The sequence below is a fragment of the Lissotriton vulgaris genome, chromosome 9 (genome assembly GCF_964263255.1).
Source record: "Lissotriton vulgaris chromosome 9, aLisVul1.2, whole genome shotgun sequence".
In the NCBI taxonomy this organism is placed as follows: domain Eukaryota; kingdom Metazoa; phylum Chordata; class Amphibia; order Caudata; family Salamandridae; genus Lissotriton; species Lissotriton vulgaris.
This window is the reverse complement of record NC_141697.1, coordinates 133,401,528-133,424,363: the sequence shown is the minus strand read 5'-3', so window position 1 is coordinate 133,424,363 and position 22,836 is coordinate 133,401,528. Positions and strand designations below refer to the sequence as shown.

Sequence of the window (22,836 nt, the reverse complement as noted above, 5' to 3'; positions counted from 1 at the left end):
CCGGCGACGACACGGATTCGGATCCTTTGGGGGCCTGCGGCGTCGGGACCGAAGCACTCGGCGGCGTCGGGGCCGAAGCGCCTGACCCGCTGGGGTCCCCAGTCGGGGCCTCTGGGCCCGAAGGCGCGCGGAGCCCAACGGAGGAGTGAGCGACCTCATGGCCATGAGGAAGGCCTCAATCGCCTCCGGCGTCGCGTTCTGCCCAGGGACCGACAGATATGAAGCAGGCAGAGAAGCCCGCGGCTCCGGTGGAGCCGCGCGGGCGGTGTCGCCCGAACCCCCGGCCGCATCACGCGAGCTTCGGGCGGAGTCGGAAGAGCGATGACGTCTCTTCGAATTCTTGTGCTTACCTGAGGACTTAGAGTCCGAAGACGACTCCCGGAGCTATGGTGGCTCCGACCCAGTGACCGGTCCCTCGACCTCCTCGGGACCGGGACCTCGAGCGGCGCGGGCAGACTGCCGGAGCTGGAGTCGCTTGCGGGACCGCTCCCGCCTAGTTTTAGACGTCATGGCACGGCAGTCGGAGCAGGCCTTGTCGTGGTCGAGGCCCAGGCAATGAAGACACCGGCGATGGGGGTCCGTAACCGACAGTCGGCGCAGGGCTTAAACCCGGGCATTCCTACCGGCACCGTCGGAGTCGTTAGACTTCGAAAAGGATCAAAAAATGATATAAAAAGTTTAGTCAAAAATTGACTAAGGGGTACCACTTTTTCCAGATCTGCGCTTGCTGGCGCGGAAAAAAGGAGAACTGACGTCAGCGCGCGAGGGCGGTGGCTAAGTACTCCGGCGACGTCATCCCGGCGCTCACGACGCCGAACGCGGAGCCGCAGATGACGCCTACCGACGCGCAGGGGTACTGCTACGCAAACGTTTTCGGATTCAGTCTGACGCCTGGGGATATTCTAAGATAAGGAATCTAATACTAACCTGTTTCTTTCAGATGCAGACTTCTACAATGTGGCCTGTAATTGCCAGGCTCTACAGCCCTTCTTGGTTGGGGTGGGTTGTGAGATCTCAACGGTACTCAGCCATTCCATGGAGATGGCTCGCCAGGTGGCCTTTTTGGGCTTTTTAGAGGAACTGGGAAGGGCACGCTCTAAAAGGATTTTTAGAAGTATGACCTGTTTAGTGGCAAAAGGAGATACTGTGCCTCCAAAAACACGATAAAATATAGGGAAGGTGGTGGACTTATTCATGAGTTACCCGCTTAATGAAAAGTTCGAGACTGTACTCCAGAGCTTGGAACAATATTTCTATCACAGTGAATGATGCTTGCCTTGTTAAGCCTAATAAAATTTGGTCATAAAAGAAAAAATCCTACCCCTGTTGCTGCCTCTGTAGGAGCACCTATTGTACACCAATCTTTTGGTGATAGTAAGTTTGCTGCTGCCTCTGGTAGGAGTAGGGTTGGTCGGGTGAGTTGGCCTTCGCTCCCACTTTTGGCTGGTATTTCAGAAAGGAGTCCCTGTATTGAGTGGATTAAAGTGCTCCCATAGACTCTGCCATCTCTGTTTTTTTCTAGAATATCATCAACCTATGGCCCAAAAAAGGTAGTCCCTGTCTAATAGGAGGCGGATCAGATGCTGTTGGACCTCTAGCTTGAACCCATAGTTAAGGAGCTAGGCGTGGCACCCGAGCATGATGTTAGTTAAAACGCCAGTAGGACAGGTTGTGTATGTGGCATTCAAAGCACAGCAAATGCTGGTGTTGGAAATGACCTTGCCCTCAAACACTAGTCCTTCCCCACTCTTCCTGCACTGGTCCAGGGGGTGCTTCAGAAGCACATCTATCTTTTCCTATTATGCCCTCTTGTTAGGCTTCTTGATATTCTCTGGGGCAGATTTTAAGACGCCCATGAGCATAGGGTGAAATTTGACTGTGCGTTCGATTCAGAGACAATCTCAAGCATGAAATCATCCTCGTGCTGGATGATATGCATGTCGATCTTGTGGAAGACTGCAGCCCCCTGGATGATCTCATGATATGCTGTAGTGCCATTGAGGGTTGAGGTCCTGACTGGATAATGGTTCATATCTTAGATCACCTCAGGGATCTGCACTGTAGTCATGCCAGATGGCCGAAGGTGGTAACTTCACCATTCAGCTCATTACAAGGGTTGAAAGGGTTCCAGGGGCTGCCAGGCTGTTAACATAAAAAGGAAGACCCTTCTGGTGACCCTGGGGGAGGCAGTGGAAGACGGGTGCATGGATGTGAGGGAGGTGGCGAGGAACTATGTCCTAAGGGGACCGGGCTAGTAGCTGTGTCCCTTTGTTTCTTGGGTGGGAGGCCTAGAAGGATGTTCTCTTTTGGAGGAGTCTCCTTTTACAAGGAATAGGCTCTGAGGGAGGAAACGTAGCAGAGATCTTGCTGGTGACAGGGTGAATGAAGAGCAGATTTTGTCTATTGCCCAATTCCTGTTGAAGTTTCAAGGATCGGGGCAACGGTGTCGTCGCTGCCAGGCATTGATGAGTGGTTTGCCTTCGTCCCTTGCCTTTGGAGCGGAGTTGAGTCGAGTTGAGTTGGTTTTCAGCGTGGAGGTTGGCTTCTGTGTGGGTGGTGTCTTATGGGCAGGCACCAATGGAGATGCCAGTGCTTGCTTTAAACAAGACTACTCGTCTAAACGCTTTTAGCATGATTGGGTCCTGATAAATAATTGGGGGCTGGGGGAGGGGTGATGTCTCTACTCTTGCTTGGATGAAAAAAAGCAAAAAAAATGTGTATTTTGCTTGGTTGGATGAATGGAGGATTGGTGGGCTCCGAAGCCTTTAGTCAATGCCGACCATAGCCCAAAGGCCTGTGGCCAGCCTTGTCCAGACTGCTGTTCTCAGGGCTTGATGCGGGACTTCCTCAATATCAATACACAGCCTCGGCAGGGGGCCTTTTATGGAACCTCATCTTGGAGGTTTGAAGGTTTGAATCTCAGGGGCTAAAGGCATACTACCAACCCTAAGCATGGCGTTCATGCGAGGCCCGATCTTCAGTGCCGAGTTGACATCCTCTGTGTGCTGGTTGTTAGATCCATATGATGACCTGGCCACGGGGCTGGGTGTCGGTTGTGCTGCAGGGTGCCCCGAGGGCCCAGCCTGCTCTTATTCTTGGCCGTTGAGGGGCAACTTCCTACCCAATGAGGTCATGGTGCTGCATACTGCTGTGTACCTAGCGGCGTTCTTTACAATACCAAACGCCCTTTTTAGAATGAAGGTGAGGCACGATGAGCAGTAGGGGTTGTCGTGGGCAGGGGATAAACACAGATTACACTCCTCATGATGGTCTGCCCAAGGGTATTTCGAATGACAGTGAGGACAATTTGGAAAGGTGGTTGTTCCACCACCGATGACAGTCTTAGATAGCGAAGGACTGAAAATGGTGTTAGGCGGCCAAATGGGACTAGGCCCTTAATGCCTTAAGGCTTTGACAGCAGTGGGGTGGAAGAGTAACAGAATGGGCCTGATGAAAAAAGAGTTAGGAACCAGGAGACCCAATGGCGGTATATACAATCTAGGATGGCGTTGGTGCCCATCTGCAATGTACGCCAAGAGGAGTCCCAACACTGTGTCACATGACTCAAGAGACTTCGAAGACAAACAACTTCCAAAGTATGCTAAGCATGTGCATATACACCCATGCATGCTACAATATATTATTCTGGTTTTATACAACACATTTTGTATGTAACATATAAGCATCAGAAGTCTACTGTAGTAAAATAAAACCGTATATGTCCTAACCGACTGCCCCTCTTTCTACACTGGTTTTCCAACTGTGCACAAATTTGAATTAAACGCTTCCAGCATAAGAGCCCTAATGTCTTACATGTGCCGTCGGTACACACAGAAAGCATCAAACATGCCAACCAATTTGATTGACAGTTGAGTACATTTACGCAGTAGTCTCTTGCTACACTTCTACAGGATGAGTTTAATTCTTCTCACATTGCTCCTTACAGCCGATGTGGGTATTTTACTAGTACAGTAGCTACTTAAAAGTCCTTCCCCAAAACAATCCTCCCCATTGCTCCATTCATATCATCTACTAGTTTAGAGGCTTTTGTTAGTTTGGGAAAGTTATTGAATATCTGCCACAGAGAACTTCAGTTCAGAACAGACTATAGATCAGCCAGCTCGCTGTCAATGAGGAGTCGGACTGCTGACCGTTTCGAAGACCTTTTTTGACAATATTCTGTTACATTTCCGATGACTGGCTAGGATTGTCCTCGAGTCCTTCAAACCCAAAACCTGATGAGTTTGACCAGAGCACTTCACTGTGCTAATCTTAGTAGTTGGTGCCCATTGGCCGCTGTAAAATAGTATGAGCTCCGTCCCCGCTCTCCACATGCGCCTCCGTTGAGGTGGTGACTGTGTGTGCACGCCACATACCAGCCCTTGTTCTGCTCCGAACCAGACTGCTGAGAGTAGCCACTGGCAAAGAGACGGATATTCTGACACTCACAGTTTTATGGTCGGACCATTATACCTTCTGCCCCTAAATCCGAGACTCTTTAAGAAAAAAAGAATGTAATGACTGCGGGGCTCAGACTTGCTGTCAGGTTTCTATGAGGGCACTGCGTGTTCTGCACCTGCAAGGTTAATGAGAAGAGCTAGATAAAAAAGTCTGCTATAGCTTTTAACTGACCCACATGTAAGCAATGGCAGCTCTTTAAGTTCAAGCCTTTCCTTCTGAGACGGTCTTAATGTTATAATGGTATTGGCACAACTAAAAAACTCCGAATTTAAGGAATAAATGTGGACTGGATGAGCAATTCGCGCATGGACATGTAAAACTTGAGAGCTCAGATTTGCTAAGAGGCAGAAGTTAAGATATTTTATTGGAGATGTGGAATTTTAAATATTTCTGCCCCAGTATTCTGTACTGGCAGAGTTACTCCTCAGTCTGCCAGCGCGGAGGTCAGACTCCATCTGCCTTCCTGGACTTTAACGATGGTTTAGAAAACCCCTGGCATTCTGGCTTCTCTCCAGCACCACATAAGAATGGCCTGAACAGTCACTAGAGAATAGGTCTTTCTCCATCACTTGTAGGCACTGGTGGGTTTTCTTTTCTGCCTGTGAGTGGTGGAGAAGCTGACCGCTGGTATCTAGTGGTGCAGGACATGGAAAGAGACCGCTCCTTTCTGAGTCCCATGAATGTGGATCCTGAAATAGTGGATCCATTGGAAAATCTACATCTACAAACAGAGAAAACCAGTCTCCACCCTCACCATCTATGAGCTCCCCACTGCAGACGAAGACCAATGACCATCAGGACAGAAACCCAGAAAAATACAGGAGTAGTGTGTAAATGGTATCCATGTAAAGATTGGTGAAACTACTATTACATGCATCTGAGTAGACTTGATCTAAGCCCTACCAAGATAATTCCGGTTCCGGTTAGCTTGTACGCCTGGGCTGAGTTACTTGTCCTGCTGCTGCCGAGCGATCTGCCCCCTGCGCTACCCACCCTAGTGGTAGCTGGGCCTGCAGTTACCCACGGCCTTGCCCACATAGCACTGGCGACGAGCGGAGGGGGCCCAACCCTCGCCCGTGCCTTACTGCGGCCATCGGAGCACTCCGCTCCCTAGAGCTGCTCCGCCACGCCTCACCGTGCTACCAGTGCCTCCTCGTGGTGTGGCCTGCTACCCCTGCCTGGAGCTAATTGGGGGGGGCCTGCTGTGGACCTGCCTGCCACCTCCCGCCACCCCCACCTCACCTGCACTGCCTCCGCTGTTCTCCCGGTGCAGCCTGCTGCCTCCCCGCACACGCTGCTCTGCCGGTGTGCGACGCTGTGCGACGCTGTGCCATTCCCCACGCATCTTGCGTGCGCAGAGAAAGAGGGTGCCAAACCTCACGCATTTCGCGTGAGATTCAGAATTTGTGCCCCAGGAGCTCCAGAAGCACACAAGACAGCCTGTGGATGTCGGGCACGGTGCTGGAGGTGCCCAACCACAGCTGCAGTGGAATCCTGGAGTGGAGCTGTGATTAGTGGAGTGGCGGGGAGAATTGGTGGACGGGAGTGGAGCCAGAGAAGGCGGGAAGGTGCCTCTCAAGATCTGGGAGTCCCCTGCTGCGACAGCCCTGCAGTGACCCACCAAACTCACCCATCAAATTCAATATGAGGTCAGGCAAGAAAAGGGTCCAACTCGAGCGCAAGTCAAAGCCGAAGCCTAAAGCTGAAACCAATTTGAAAACAAAGTTGGAGATCGCACCGAACGTCATTGAAACAGTCAATGAAACAGAAATTGCCCAAGAAGAAAGCTCCCAAGGAGAGCTCGGAGTGTCTAACGATCGAGTCTCACCAGTTGCAATTTCTCGTTCTATTCTTCGGCAACCGAAGATCACATCTAAATTCAACTTTTTGAAGGATCCATTTTCTACCATCTTCTCGACCAGCAGTAAAATCCTGGGCCTCCAGGACTCACTTCTTCCCCTATCCCCGGCGGATCCACACATTGATCAATCCTTGGACCAAGCTAGTTGCATTTCAACCAACTCCTCTACATTGGTCAGCCAACCTGCATTGAGTTCAGTGACAGCAGGGGAAACAGGGACTTCAGTTGAAGGCAAGCCCTCTTACACGGCCACCTGTACCCCTTCAGTGCCCCAGGAAAGCGACAGTGGGGCCATGTCTATCCGTCATCCATCTTCATCTGTCACGGATCTTAATTTTTCATCAGCACTAACAGGTGCATTTCCATGCGGAATCAGTCAGACACAAAAGTATTCTGTGCCCAATTCTATAATCAGCAGTGGCAGGGAGGGTTTTCAATGGCAAGAAGTCCCAAGCAGCGAAGATCCAGGCAATATAATCAATTTGCCGATTACAGACAAAAGCCATCTAGCCCATCAGGACAGCACAATTCCTCACTTACAGCCCCCTAAAGGAGTTGCTAAAGATCAGCTAGGCCAAAGTAAGGAGGATGTGGTGAACTTACCAAACCTTGGGAGCGACGGCCCCGTTAATACTACCGACTTGAGTTCACAAGAATGGGCCAATCTAGTTGCTGCATACATCCCGACTACGGGCATTAATCCATATTCGCCAATAGCGGAATCAATTAACAGCATCCAGGCTACTGAACGGAGCCCAATCCGTGAGGGTGTCTACTCAAATTCAACCTCCTTACCGCATTCTTCCCTGTCTTCAACTCCTAAAAAAGGGGCAAATGGTACTGGGCCACCATCAAGATCCCAAGCGACTGAAGTATCAAATATGTGGGACATCTTGCTTAATACTATGCAACGAACTGTTGACACTCTGCATTTCCAATCGGACAAAATGGACCTACAGCTGACCCTACTCGACACCTTGGCTGTCTTTGTCGGGCGGATAGATGACAAACTTGGACAACTAAACTCGCTAATCGGCAGAGCTCAGCAGGAGGCAAAGCTGGTATGCAGTTGCCGTCCTATAATTGACAAACTTGCAGCACTTCCAGAAATTGTATCCTGTTTAATAGAAGGGCTACCTAAAGAGACAACTACAAGGCCCCGGTGCACTAATCCGGCCGAAACAGCCGTCCATGCAGCACCAACAGGAGGGTCAACTACATCAAGTACCTCTGAAAAAGTCTTATTGATGTCACCAGGCGCTGAAACCGGCCCACACGCCAACTTGTTCCACTCCTCCTCTAAAGGTCAACAAACCCCCCCTCAATGCGACAGGGCGGCGACAATTGAAAAGGAAAGGCCGCAAAAAACAAACACTAACAAGCATACCAGAAGTTTATCCACTCTTTCAGCCAAAGAAAAGACCTGAGCAGCAGGACATGGGTCCTAGCACATCAAGCAACCTTGGAAGAGACAAACCTACAGGCCCCAGACTTTCCACCAACGTAGTACATGCGTCAGTAAGCACAGCAGTCTCCACGTTGGAGGATGGCAGTGTCTCACTTGGAGGGGACATCGGGAAGCAGAACACGGTGGACAAGTATGTCCTTAACAAAGTAATAGAGGGGAGCCTCCTCAATCCGCTTCGAATATCTGAGCCTGAAGCGATACAGGTAAATCAGACCATGGATCTTGCACGGGATGATCCAATCATGTCTCCATGTGAAAGGTCCCGCCCCCAAGAACTGACCGAACCACAGCTCCCGAGCCCCCAAACTAAGCTCTCTTCTACTATAGCAAGCATCACTGCAGCTCCTTCTGTGCCTGTTTCAATAACCTTCCCCTCTGGAGACAGTTCCATTGAAACATTGCCTCAGTGTGACTATAATAATTTGAGAACTCAAGGCCCTAACATTCAGTTAACTGCTCTGTCGCATGTTCCGAACAAGTTCCCGACTAGCATCATCATTTTCACTCCTGAGTACCAATCAAAGGGCCGATTCGATATCTTAAACAGAGGGAATCTACTACGACTACTCAGCACCATACCAGCGCTAAAAGACTTATCTTCCACAGACCTGCTATCTATAGAATTTATAAGAAGTGATAGGTTGGATGGGAACGAGGCGACAAAAGCCACATGGATTTCGTCTGAAATCGCTAATAAAATCATCGAAGAGCAAGGTCTCCTTAAAATATGGGGGATTAGCACAGCCGTCCACCACGATACTGGATATCCGTTGCCCTTACTCGAGAGGCCCAAGCAGCTACCACCCAAATCAACTCCAACGACAAGGTCTGTGCTGAGGGGCGCATTGGGTTGCTCTCCTACAGTAGTTCAGGCAACATCTGCGGAGAATATTTCAAGGCCTACCAACATGAATCGCACGATTGAACATCGGCTCTTCAGAATAAGTAATACAACAATGATTTCCCAATGACAAGGATATCCAACAAAGCCGGAAATGTCCATAGAAGCATCACACCTAGAACTATGCTCGTGGAACATAAACGGGCTTAACAACAAAGTAGCGGACACTGATTTCATACAATACGTGAAAACATTTGACATCATCCTTCTCCAGGAAACATGGCTGGAAGAGCCGGTACAACTAGAGGGTTATACCTGTTACCATTCTGCAGCAACAAGGAAAAGCAAGTTTGGTCGGCTGTCAGGAGGTCTAGCAACCTACCTCAAAATATCAACCATTGGTAGCGCACGGGCTTTAAGCAATAATTCCTCGTCTACAAATACATTAGAGATATCACTTAACTTTGGGGGCATAAATAAATATATCCAGCTGACCAACACTTATATTAACCCCAAAAATAAGAGTCATGAGGGGAAACTTCTAATGGACCATTTACATCACGTTATCACTACTCAAACATCAACAAACTTTTTTTTTTTTTTTAAATTTTTTGATAACCTTTATTGTGCATGAGTAAAAGAACAAATACGGACCTACAACCGTCAGGCCGGCCACGATACTTTTAAGCACAGGTACAAGCAATACAGTTCCTCAGCAGCATCAGGTGAAATAGCAACAATCAATGAGGGTTACACTGGGAAGAATCATGTTGCCAGGGAGAAGGAGAATTGAAGGTTAATTTTTAAAGTTTTTTATGTGTTTTCCATCAGAAAGATAAATCAGTGAAGAATAAGAACTAAGGAGAGCTGAGTCCGTACAATAGCTTCACGACATGGGCAAGCGGCGTCATAGCTGGAAACAACAGTGGAAGTTAACACCACGGGCAATATGGCGGTGCAAGTAAACAGCAAGATCATCCAGCATTTACCCACCCCATGCAGCGCCACCCCCTCCCTACCAACCCCGATCTCGGACTCAGAATCGAACCAGATTAAGAAAGCGCAAAGAAACAGAAAAAATAAGGCCCATAGAAACTAATAAAGAAAACTAAATCTACCCCCCCACCCTACACCAATGCGGAGGCTACGGCCTACCCCCCCCCCCGGCAGAGTGTCTGTCGCCCTTTAAAGAACCCGAAATATAGACAAGAAAAGAAAGAAAGGAAAAGGAGAATGAGAAGAAAAAGAAAGAAAAACCTTGACACTTGAAATATAGGGAGTAAGAAAAGAATAAACTAATCTAGACTCCCAAAAAAAAAAAGAAGGTGGGGAGGAGCCCACTCGGTATCAGGTCACCCGGAGTCCCCAGCCATCTACAACTTCTACACCGTGTCCAACAATAAATTCGGAAGAGACAGAACCGAGGATAGGAACGAAATCAGTCACACCCAGGTCCCCAGAACAGCACAGAACACTCATCCCCATCAGGTGGAGAAAAGACAGAGCATAGCAAGTACAGTCTTAAGTGGGGAAAAGCAGCATAGTAAACAATCAACATAGCAAAATGCGGGTAAGCCCGTGTCAGAAAATCTCCGATACCCGATGAGGACCAAATTCTAAGTCTCCCGAACTTCTCGGCCATAAAGTACTCCCCATCCCCAACATAACACCAGAATCAGGACTTTCATTCACGATATGGAATAGGGAGAGACATCATAGAACATTGCAGCACACGTTGAGGAAGCGTCCCCCCCAGGGTCCCCGCCCGCCCCACATTCACAGTCCATAGAAATAAGGAATTTCCTAGCCCTGGCCAGATTTCAAGCGTCCCCCTGAACCCGGCCTCGGAAAGGGACCCGCCCCAGACAGAACAAAGGAGTAAGATGGCCGCCCTCGGCAGGGAGAAGGTCCCAAAACACAAGATGGATACCTGCAGTCAAACGCAATAGTAGCGATACAAAGGAGAGCCACTACCAGGTCCGCCTGATGTTGCATAAACCACTGAATCGGAGTCACATCGTGCATAACATAGTCAGTGAAAGAAAACAGTAGCATCGTCAGCAGCGCCGTGAACAAGGAAAGTAGGTCAATGTCTGAAGCTGAAAGCTGTGTCAGGATGGGAAACAATGTAGCATCAACGCAATGGGCTGGCGATAGTTCCGTAGAATATTCACTGTGAGAAAGTTGCTTCAGGTCACAGTCACGCAGCAACAATGTCTCCATTGCAGTACCAGGAGGGGGCCGATCGACGCGGCAAGGGGAGCCGGCCGACGATGCACCCTCCGAGCCGAGAGTGGCTGCATCCAACTTCGCGCCGAGTGCGCGAGAACACTCACGCCATTCTGCCCTCAATGCAGCAAGCGCGCCAATAATGGAGGCAAAGGTGTATACGGGCGGGCGGTCCAAGGTATCCACAGCCCGAAGTCCATCAGGGTATTCCATGCGCCTTTCGAGACAATGTAGGGCGACCCAGTCAGGAGCCGATATGCAGCCCACCAGTACTGCAGAGGGGATGGCCGCCATGTTAGGTCCAATGCGGGTTGCACCGGCCACGCAAACGAGTTTCACAATAGGCAGTGAGGGTGTAATCTCACGGCAGGAACTGGGCCCCCCAATTGCGAGCGGTAAGCAATAGAAGTCCCCTTCGTGCGAGCCCAAGCAGAAGGAGTCCCAAGGGCGAGCCGCAGCGGCCAGTCCCGCGCCGACAAAGAAGAAGACAGCGCGGCTCACCTCGGCGTCACTCAAAGCAGGAGTAGCGGTGCAGACCCACAGTCGGTCGTCCCACAGTTTCACCGGGGGAATCAGAGCAGGGGCTGTCGCAAACCGCAGGTCGGCAGGGGATGGCAAGCATACCAGTCGTGAGGCAGGCCACAGGAGCTCCGGCCGTATCCGGCTGTGCGCAGCAACACGGGGTCCGGACCCAGGGCTCGGCACCGATCGTCAGGCAAGCACTCCAGGAACACCATCCAGCAGGCAGGTAGGGACACCGGAGAAGCACCCCCGGCAGCAGCGCGCTTCCCTCGTCCTTCCGCAATAACGCTACAGCAGGCTGGAAAACAGGATAGTGTTGCAGAAGGGACAGGCTCGGGGAGCCGGGCGACTACACGTCCGTCTCCGCCGCCAGCTTGGCTCCTCCCAACATCAACAAACTTAATTCTGTCTGGAGACCTTAATCAATGCATCTTAGGGTCTTCTGCAAACAGTGATATTCAAGCTCAGTCGTACCATTGGAATATACCAACTCAATCATTTAGTAGCCAATGTAAAACATCCAAGCTTGCAAAATCACTATTGGAAGATCTGGAACATATGGGCCTAAGGGCTCTAAAGGAATATGCTACTTACCAGTATGCATCTGTTCTTGGCATAGAGGGCTGCAGAGTGGTACATTATGAATAGATCGCCATCTGGTGTTGGGCTCGGATGATTGCACTTTGTTTTTGTCTTGGAGAGTCTTTTGTATCTTGGTGACTCCTCCCTTGGTAGGTAGAGCGCATGGGCATCGGCTCCATCCTTAGATTGTTTTGCCATAGTAGGGTTAGATGGAGTAGTATAGTAGAATACAGATAAGAATGCCCATGTAAGTGTATCTAAATAAGATAATGTTGGAACAGACACAGGTTTCCGGGGAGGCTGGGAGGGCATGTACCACTCTGCAGCCCTCTATGCCAAGAACAGATGCATACTGGTAAGTAGCATATTCCGTTCGAGGCATATGGGCTGCAGATGGTACATTATGAATAGACTATACAGAAGTTCTCTCCCTAGCGGTGGTCGCCCGTGTCTGTTGCAACTGTCTGAAATAAAGTTTTTAATACTGCTTGTCCCACTCTAGCTTGTTGTGTTGTGTGCACATCTACACAATAGTGTTTTGTGAAGGTGTGCGGTGTAACCCAGGTAGCTGCTTTGCATATGTCATCTAGTGGAATGTTTCCCAAAAATGCCATAGATGCTCCTAGTTTACGTGTAGAGTGAGCTCTAGGAGGAACAGTTAATGTTCTCTTTGCTTTTAAGTAGCATATTTGAATGCATTTTACAATCCATCTGGCAATGCCCGCTTTAGAGATGGGATTGCCTTTATGTGTAGGAGAAAACGCAACAAATAGCTGTTTTGTCTTTCTGAAAGTTTGTGTTCTTTCTATATAGTACAATATGGCCCTTCTAACATCCAATGTATGTAGGGCTCTTTCTGCTACTGTTTGTGGTTTTGGAAAGAAAACCGGTAATTCCACTGACTGATTGATGTGGAATGCTGAAATTACCTTTGGTAAGAATTTTGGGTTTGTTCTAAGGACCACCTTATTTTGGTGTACCTGCATAAATGGTTCTTGAATTGTAAAAGCCTGCAGCTCACTTACTCTTCTAAGTGACGTGATAGCTATGAGGAAGGCCACCTTCCATGTGAGGAATTGTATTTCACACCTATGCATAAGTTCAAAGGGTGGCCCCATTAGTCTGGTAAGTACTATGTTGAGATTCCAGACTGGGGAAGGTGGTCGTCTTGGTGGAATGACTCTTTTGAGTCCTTCCATGAAAGCTTTAATTGCTGGTACTTTAAACAGGGAAAGATGTTGCCTGTTTTGTAGGTACGCCGCTATGGCTGCGAGATGAACTCTGATAGAAGTATATGCTAAGTTACATTGCTGCAAGTGTAGTAAATAGCAAATGATTTGTTTAGTGGATGCGTCCAAAGGGTTGATGTGCCTACTGTTACAGTGTATAGCAAACCTTTTCCACTTTGCTGCATAGCATGCTCTGGTGGTAGGACGTCTTGCTTGTTTAATGATTTCCATACATTCTGGTGGTAAATCTAAGTATCCAAACTCTATGACCTCAGGAGTCAGATCGCTAGGTTCAGTTGTTTGGGATCTGGGTGCATTATTTCTCCATGGTTCTGTGTAAGATGCATGGGTAATAATCTTAGCTTTTGATGTGGTACTTGTGAGAGTTGTAGCAGCGTGGTGAACCACGGCTGTCTTGCCCACGTGGGTGCCACTAGTATCATTGTCATTGAGTGTTGCTGCAGTTTCCGAACCAGTAATGGAATTAGTGGTAGAGGAGGGAACGCGTAAGCAAATTTGTTGGACCAATTTATCCATAGTGCATTGCCCTGGGACCGTTGGTGTGGGTACCTGGATGCGAAGTTTTTGCATTTTGCGTTCTGATGATTGGCAAACAGATCTATCTCTGGTTGCCCCCATTTTTTGAAGAATGGCTGCAGTATTTGGTCGTGCAGCTCCCATTCGTGTACTTGTTCTGACTGTCTGCTTAGGATGTCTGCTATCTGATTTTGAACTCCTGGTAGGTGTTCTGCTACCAGATAGATCTTTTGAGGAATGGCCCATCTCCAAATGTCCTGTGCTAGTTTGGATAGTTGGAGAGAGTGTGTCCCCCCCTGTTTTTGAATATAATACATTGCAGTCACGTTGTCTGTTCTGATCAGGACTGCCTTGCCTGTTATTTGCATTTGGAAAGCTTTTAGTGCTAGAAATACTGCTAATAGCTCTAGGTAGTTGATGTGCAGTTTCTTTTGCTGCACACTCCACTTCCCCTGCACTGTGTATTTGTCCATATGCGCTCCCCATCCGGAGAGCGATGCGTCCGCTGTTATTATCACTTGTGGAATTGGCTCTAGGAACGACCGTCCCTTGGAAATGTTTTCTGTGTTCCACCACTTCAGAGAGCGATACGTCCGGTCGTTTACCAACACCAGATCTGTAATCTGACCTTGAGCCTGATTCCACTGTGTCGCTAGACACTCCTGTAGTGGACGCATTTGTAGCCTGGCATGTGGTATTAGCAGTATGCAGGAGGACATCATGCCTAATAGTTGCATAAACACTCGTGCTGGTAGTGAGTGTTGTGGTTGAAATCTTTGTATTAACCCGACCATTGTCTGTATCCTGATTGGGTTGGGGTATGCTATTGCCTTTTCTGTGTCTATAGTAGCCCCCAGGTATTGCTGAATCTGGTTTGGTTGCAGGTGTGATTTTTTGTAGTTCACCGTAAACCCTAGGTGGTGCAGCAATTGAATTGTCTTCTGTGTGTTGTGAAGACATTCTTCTTTCGACTTGGCTTTTATTAGCCAATCGTCCAAGTATGGGAAGACATGTATTTGTTGTCTTCTTAGGTGTGCTGCCACCACAGCTAGGCATTTTGTGAAAACTCTCGGTGCTGTTGTGACACCGAACGGAAGGACTTTGAACTGATAGTGTTGTCCTTCCAATACAAACCTTAGGTATTTTCTGTGGGCTTTGTGAATTGGGATATGAAAGTAAGCGTCTTTTAGATCCAGTGTAGAAAGAAAGTCCCCTTTCTTCAGTAAAGGGAGCACTTGTTGGAGCGTGACCATGTGGAAATGCTCTGAATTTATGTAAGCATTGAGAGGTCTGAGGTCTAATATTGGTCTTAGGGACCCGTCTTTTTGGGGATTAGGAAGTATAGAGAGTATACTCCTGTTCCTTGTTGATCTTTTGGGACCTTCTCTATTGCGTGCTTTTGTAGAAGTGCTATTACTTCTTCTCTTAACAATGTCAGATGATCTTGACTCATTGGACGCTGTTTGGGGGGGATGTTTGGTGGGGTAGCTGTGAGTTCTAGGCAATACTAAAACTATCGCCTGATTGCACTCCAAGACATTGAGGCTAAATATTTTGCGGGCCTTCTATTGACCCAGCTGCGAGAATGGACAACAAACCATAGCCTAATACCATCTAGCCAAACAGGATTCTGCAGAGACACCGGAACAACAACAAATCTGGTGGCCATTTCATTACTCATCGATAAGGCAAGAGCGACCAAACAGGCTCTTTATCTCTGCTTTGTGGACTTTAAGGCGGCCTTCGATAATGTTAACAGAGGAATCCTTTGGCGAAAATTTGCCTCCTGGGGGATTCCCTCGTCATTATTAAGCCTCCTGATTGAATTGCACACGGACACGTGGGTCCAGGTAAAGCTTGGAAATGGCTCGCACCTCTCTAGGCGTATTCCAACTACAAAAGGCCTAAAGCAGGGGTGTGTGCTAGCTCCTACCCTCTTCAATCTATTTACAGCTTACCTGCCACCGCACTAGAGGCTTGCAATTCCCACGCCCCCCGGTTAGGGGGAAAAGCATTATCCAGCATATCTTATGATGATGACGTGGTCCTGGTCAGCCACACAAAAGTGGGCCTTCAAAATCTGATTAACACGCTCCATGGGTACGCCGACAACAATCTATTAGAAGTCAACATCAAAAAAACCAAAGTGTTGTCCATAACTAGGAACAAAACGTTGCACACTTGGTCCCTTGGCACAAAAGTAATTTCTAACTGCTCAGAATATAAATACCTTGGGATCATAGTTGATAAAGGTGGCCGCTACCAAAATCAATTAGAAGCCATTAAGAGGAAGGGGATGCTAATAACCATGACACTGAAACAGCTAAAGTCCAACTTGAGCGGTGAGACTCTATTGCCACTGCTTCGAGTGGCGAGAACTAAAATAGAGTCATCAATCACGTATGGCAGTGAGGCCCTAAGAGGTACTGATGCAAAACTTCTAGATATAACTATATCAAAGGCCTACAGACTTCTCTTTCATTTGCCATCCTATACCTCACAAGCTCAGATTTGTTTAGAATTTGGTCTGACGAGCCAAATGCTTGCACGTAGAGGGTCATATATAAAGTGTTGGCACAAAATAAAGAGTTCACCGGAAAACTCCTTGAATCAACAGCTCTGGCAATACCTGACCAACTCCTCTGGAACACCAGCGAAAAAATACTTAGAGGAGTCCCTGAGTACTACAGGTCTAAAAGAGCTATGGGAGATTCCTTTATCGCATGCACAATTTAAGCATGAGCTTAAAAAGACATTCTCATGTGGAGGACAAAGCCACCTTTTCTCACAGGCGCCATGCCTGGATGACTGTGGACATACAAAACACCGGGGCTCCAAGCATATTTTGGTCTGGGATATGGCTGGAAAACAAAAGAAGCCTTTTTAAAATATAGGTTGGGGATCCTACCTGCCATTCCTTATCTACCACCGTGGCTGAGAACGAACTAGGGGACTAGATGCCGGCTGTGCGCAATAGGAGTCGAAGACTTAGAACATTTACTATGCACTTGCTCGAGGCTGAACGAGGAGAGAGCAGCCCTGTTAAAAACTGCCTTTAACGAACTAAGTATCCGCTCACGCAGACAAGCAGTTCTTGCTTGTTTTGATCCTGGTCTTCCACCGCTAAATGGGAAGCTGGTGAAATTTCTGATACTAGCAGAATGAAAATTACAATGCCACGCAGTCGGCTAAAGAGGAAATATCGGGCTGTGACCAGATGCTATGAACAATTTGCCACTCACGTTTATTGATTTTAGTAATGTTACTTTTAAACAAAAACTTCTTGCTTTTACATTTTCCTTTTTAATTCTACTTGTGGAGATTGTTTTAATGTATTTTTTTTGTAATGGTTTTAATTACCTAAACAATAATAGTTACTTACTTACTTACTATTACATGAAGAATTAATTGCACCGGAAGAAATACTGTTTTCAAAGATGAAAGTTGCAAGACAGGGGAGTGGTCACCTTTAACATGTCAGAACTGTACTCCAGCACGCAATATCTTCTCACCGAGGAACATCCTGGCTGATGGACGTTGATGCCCACATACACCTCAGCGGTTTCCTCAATAAGAAAAAGCAGACTTCTGTAGTAGAGCCGCATAACTGACAACATTTAGCGCCAAGATGCCCTAGGGGATGAGTTTGCGCTTTATAAATTGCATTCACATTCACACACACGCACAATTTGAAAATTGTTGCTCTTAGCAGATTGCTACCCATTAGAATCGTTTACACATGGTTTGTTGAAAATGATCGTAACATAGGGTGTGTCGAAGTGTGGGATACAAAAGGATAAGGGGTTCACAAGGTGCTGCGGCACATCCCGCCACAATAGTACCTGAAGAAGCTCATCGCGAGAAATTCGGTCATCTTTATCCAGGTCATAAAGTTGAAACGCAACTGGAAGGAGAAGGAAGACAAAGGGAAAAGAGTTACCAACTGACTATCATGAAAAACAATGGTGGAGACTTCATATGGACGCAGAAACTGAAGAGCCTCGTCCACTTACAGCCAATCCCAAAAGAACCTTTATAGGGCAAGTCAAAAAGGTATGGAAAAACAGACATATGTAGTAATAAACCAAAAAAGTAGATTTCCATTGACTGCAGAAGCCACACACAAGACATACCTTCCTACTGCCATAGGGAGTTCATACCCCACACCCAACCCGAGGACTGGCTAGTGGCCGCAAGCTGCAAATAACAATCTACACACCGTACATGTCCTCCTACCCTAGGAGAATCCACACACCCTCTGCGGCCCTGGGACGGTCGACACATCCCAAACCTCCTGAAGGCTCAAAACAATCCACAGATTACACAACTCACTGCTTCCCAGGACCATCTTCACACCACCCGGCCCCATGACATTCAAGGCGCCCCATGACGGTCAAAGCGCCATGAAACAAACAAACACACAAGATTTCATGTCAGTAACAAAGCAAACACTTAAGAAATCTTGTTTCCCAAGACAAATAGGACAAACCAGACAAGCATGAATGAGCATAAAGATGTGAGGGTCAAAAGGTATGGCTGCGCAGGGCAGTGGAGGGAAGGTGTTACTAGAGGAGAACGCTAGATGGCAGCACTTGCGCTCAAAAGGTAAATAACGCTAGTCTACGCGAAGAGCTCTACGCAGCGCTACGAATCTTATCAGGAGGTTGCTTCAGCGCTGCGTCAACGAAGGGAGATGTGTACGTCTTTTTGGCCTCTTGAGCGCATCCATTAAGTCGAAATATTTTCGAGGTAAAGCATGTTTTTCTGAAAGCAGAGCCCGGAAACATGAAGAGACAATGACCGCCCAGTGTTTCTAAGCTTTACTGTCGACTGCAGAGCAGAAGAAAACGGCCTCGTGATAGCCGATTAAGAAACCGAACCTTCGGGTGCAGAACGTTTTTCGAAAAGTTTCATGATTTTGAACCACAAAACAGAAACAATCACAGCACTGAAGTATAGACAACCCAGGACGGGAGGCACTACATGCCACATACACAGAAGCTGATCCGTTGCTGGCTGCAGCCGCTTCTCCGGAAGAATCTCTGGATAATAGGGAGTCTGAAAAGGAGGATTAGCGGGGGTGCATATTAAATAATTATAAAACGAGGTTACGGCAGGCAAGGGAGTAGCCAGACAACCCCCTCCCCCCCACTTCGAACCAAAACTCTTATGGAACCAAGCAAACTAAGAAGTCATCACGACCCTCCCAGAAAAGCTCTCTTGCCTCTTTCATATCCAAGGATCTATCCATTCACCCACCTGCTGATCTCCTCAATCTCACCGTTACATTCTTTCATCCATCATTCAGTCTTTCACCATTGCATCCGTCCGCTGAGCCATCTCCAACCCTATCCATTCAATCAAAGCTTTATTACGACAATTAAGTCTTAAAGCACAAACATATAATAGCAAAAAAGAGATCGATATACATTAAAAACCTTAGATTTATAAATTGTTAAAAAAGTACAATATGCATATACAAAATGGAGAATAGATATAAAAACCATTTACTTAAAAAAGATAGTTAAAAAGATCTAATCGTAATACAAAGTAGTTAATTGGGGGTGTTTAATATGTGCAAAAAGGATTTGGGTATTACTCTGCTTGAGAGTCCACCAACGAGGTGCATACGTATACTCCATAACTAGCTAAGGAATTTGGCAATTGCTATGGCGATAGATGGTGTGGAATCAGAGCAAAGTACTCATTGCCAGGGTACAATTTCTTCGGCCCATTGATTTACATATCGGTCTTAGCCATGCACGCAGAGGGATGGTATATGCGGGTCAAGCCAATAGGACATGTGCTACTGTTTCGATTTGCTCTGAGCAAAAAGGGCATTTAACTTTGCCCCACTTTACAGTGAAGGATCTAGTAGGCAAAGTACCTGCCCTAAGCTGGAAGTATCATTTCCGGTCAAAGGGTTTTTTGATAATGTCCCAGTATTCTTTAAAACGGGGTGTCGGTTTAAATTCCATAAATTTACCCGTTAATGATGAAGAGGATTGGCTGCAATACATGTTACAGAAGACCATTTCACAGTATTTTGCCTTTAGTACTTCTTTAGAGGGAAAGAAGGCATTGGCAGGATCTGTCCATAGGGCACTCATACCCATCATTTGGAGGAGAGGACTTAATTTCCCGAAACCATTTAATTCTGTGTTGGGTATCTGTCAAGATTATATCCATAATGCCTGACGCATAGTGTTCGAGTTCCTTTGTGGTCCATAGCCTCCGCCAATATAAAATTGGGCGAAGTCTAGCCAGGTCCACTACGGATTTCCTACCAAGATCATACAACAAGGGGCCCGAGGGGGTGCTTTGTGGGACGCCTATGATTTTCCTTAAAAACTTTGGGCCAGATGTAGGAAGCCAAATACCGGTCGGAAACGGACGAAATGACCGAATTTCGGCCGTTACCGACCGGTATTAGGCTTTTCAGATGTAGGGGCCTAATTTAAGGATTCGGTAATTTACCGAATCGGTAATTTAAGGAATAAGTAAATTACCAAATTCTTAAATACCAATTCGTTAAATTACCGAATGCTTAGTGTAGGAAGCACTAAAGTGAGTGCTTTTCACTTGTAAGGATTCGTTATTTACCACCAACTACAAGTTGGTGGTAAATATCGAAAACCCTAAAAAAAAGCAATGTTGTGCTTTTTTCAACTGTGCCGTGTGGCAGACATACATGCCCTTAGGGCATGTATGTGTGCCACATGGGCACCCATGCACTATATAGGGGTGCAACAGGGTGTCGATGTGACACCCTGCCACCCTTTTAAGTCTACCCCCTTTTACAGATTCGGTATTTACCAAATCGGTAATTCTCATTCATTCCTATGGGCCTGGAGGTCCATAGGAATGAATGGGTGGTACCGAATCGGTAAATACCGAATCGGTATTTACCGAATCATTAGCTACATATCATTTACCGATTCTAAAATACTGAATCGGCAAAATTCGGTATTTTAGAATCGGTAACTGATATTTACCTACATCTGGCCCTTAGTTTCTAGGACAGAGGTCGACCTAAGATTCTCAAAGGCCCACAACTCTGCCCCATACAGCGTGGAACTCAACATTTTTGACTCATATTTCTAGGACCGGGCTAATGGGTTTGGTGTATGACAGCCTGTGCTGGGTTTTAACAGCCCCTGCGTTTTGGCGGAATTTAGAGCAGACATGTCCAGTTGATCCTTCCATCCCATGTCTTTTTGTAAAGTGATGCCCAGGTATACAACAGGCTCAACCTGTTCCAGGAGGACGTTATTCATTGTTATACCACCCCTGAATGATCTGTGCTGGTTAAAAGACCATTCTATCAATCCATCCTCTCATCTACCCAGGCACCTTGTCACTCACCCATACATCCACCCTTTCACTCACTCACACACCCATCCATCCTTCACTCAGACACCCCCCCTTCCACATTATGTATGAGCCGTTGTCTGCCGAGCTGCCCATCATGAACTTCACCCCCGCTGCAGCTGCTAAAGCGGGGGTTCATGACGCGACCGAGCAGGTTATTCCTTTGGAAGTATGAACTGCGTGTTACTAGGCTGCAGAATTACAGGTGCCCGAATGCGCCGCTCACTCTTTGCATCAGATACATGTAATGCAAAGGCCAATATTCTGAGTTAACAAGACACACAGTGTTAGACCGGATTATCGGGCAAAGCGACTGGCCTGTTTTAGGACTGTAAGGGGCCAGCCCTGAGAGTGTGAACGGGCTGGGACAATGTACATCTTTTAAAATGACGAGGAGCCAGCAGCATGCGGCACCAGGCAGGAGACAGTAGCCGACTTGGACACAGAGGGCAGCACAGGTCTAGAGGGACACGTGGCATCAAAAGAGCTGTGTCACGTCATATGTTGGTGCTGCAGCCTGTGGGGCGGCTGTCATTTGACAATAAATGAACGGCCATCCGCCCACAATGGCTGCCACACACGCAGGTTCCACAGGTTTCAACGTCGAAATTGGCCCCGAATGCGCCAATGAATGCCCATTGCTAATTCACCTGAAGCACCTCATTGGCTGGATGTGTATAGATGGGGCCTGCTGCTTGCCTGCATAGTACATACACTGCAGAGGTGTAACGAAGAGGTGTTGATGAGTGGGCCAGTAATCCAGCCCGGTGTGGGGGTGCCTGACACAGTAGAGCAGCCAGGCAGACCAAAAACAAGAGTACGTGGGTCAGGTTGACTTATGCTGATGAGGGTTCGTTCTAGAGGAGAGTGAAGGAATAAAGACTAGGTGCTGCAGAAGAGCATAACGGCAAGCGGAGACGAGGGCCCAGCAGTGTCTTGGGAGCTGTCAGGCACTTAGAAAGGTTTAAATAAAATAAAAAAAAAAGTCTAATTTGCCCTTAGATCCATGGCACTGAGAGGTACTACTTTCTCTATGTGTGATGACATTGTGCTTGGGAAGAACACCATCACTCACAGGCAAAAGAACGAATAACTGAAGTGGGCGAACTCATTGGCCATGTCATGATCTCTGTTGACACGAAGCTAAACGTGAATGTCCCAGTCCAACATACTCCGCCCCCCTTTCCACCCACACCTGCACAATAAGAAATACTGTCTGACCACTTGTCTCAGCTGCTGTGGTGCAGGTGGAAGGCAGTGAGCTTTTAGTTCTTGCCTTTCTCTGACCTGATCATCCCAAAAAAGTGGTTAGCAAGGATTTATTGGCAACCACAGTTAACAATTTGTGTGACAAGATGCATGCAGTGAGGGAGACGACCAACAATGTGTGGGATAAGATGCATGCAGAGAGGGAGACAATTAATTTCTGGGATAAGATGCATGCAGAGAGAGAATTAATTTGTGGGATAAGATGCATGCAGAGAGGAAGACAACCAACAATTTGTGGGATAAGATGCATGCAGAGAGGGAGACAATTAATTTGCGAGATAAGATGCATGCAGAGAGGAAGACAACCAACAATTTGTGGGATAAGATGCATACAGAGACGGAGACAACCAACAACTTGTGGGATAAGATGCATGCAGAGAGGGAGACAACCAACAATTTGCCGGGAAAAGATTAATGCAGAGAGGGAGGCATTCAGTTTTGCTGGAAGCGCAATACATCGCACACA

General features: G+C 47.4%; 1 protein-coding gene across 1 annotated transcript in view; it reads right to left on the bottom strand.

The window, feature by feature from the left end:
• CHP1 (calcineurin like EF-hand protein 1) overlaps positions 1-22,836 on the bottom strand; it is a 195,942-nt gene that overhangs the window by 41,634 nt on the left and 131,472 nt on the right. The window contains exon 5 of the mRNA XM_086937194.1: positions 17,573-17,634. Within this exon, the coding sequence (XP_086793320.1) occupies positions 17,573-17,634 (62 nt within the window). The remainder of the gene's footprint in view (positions 1-17,572; positions 17,635-22,836) is intronic.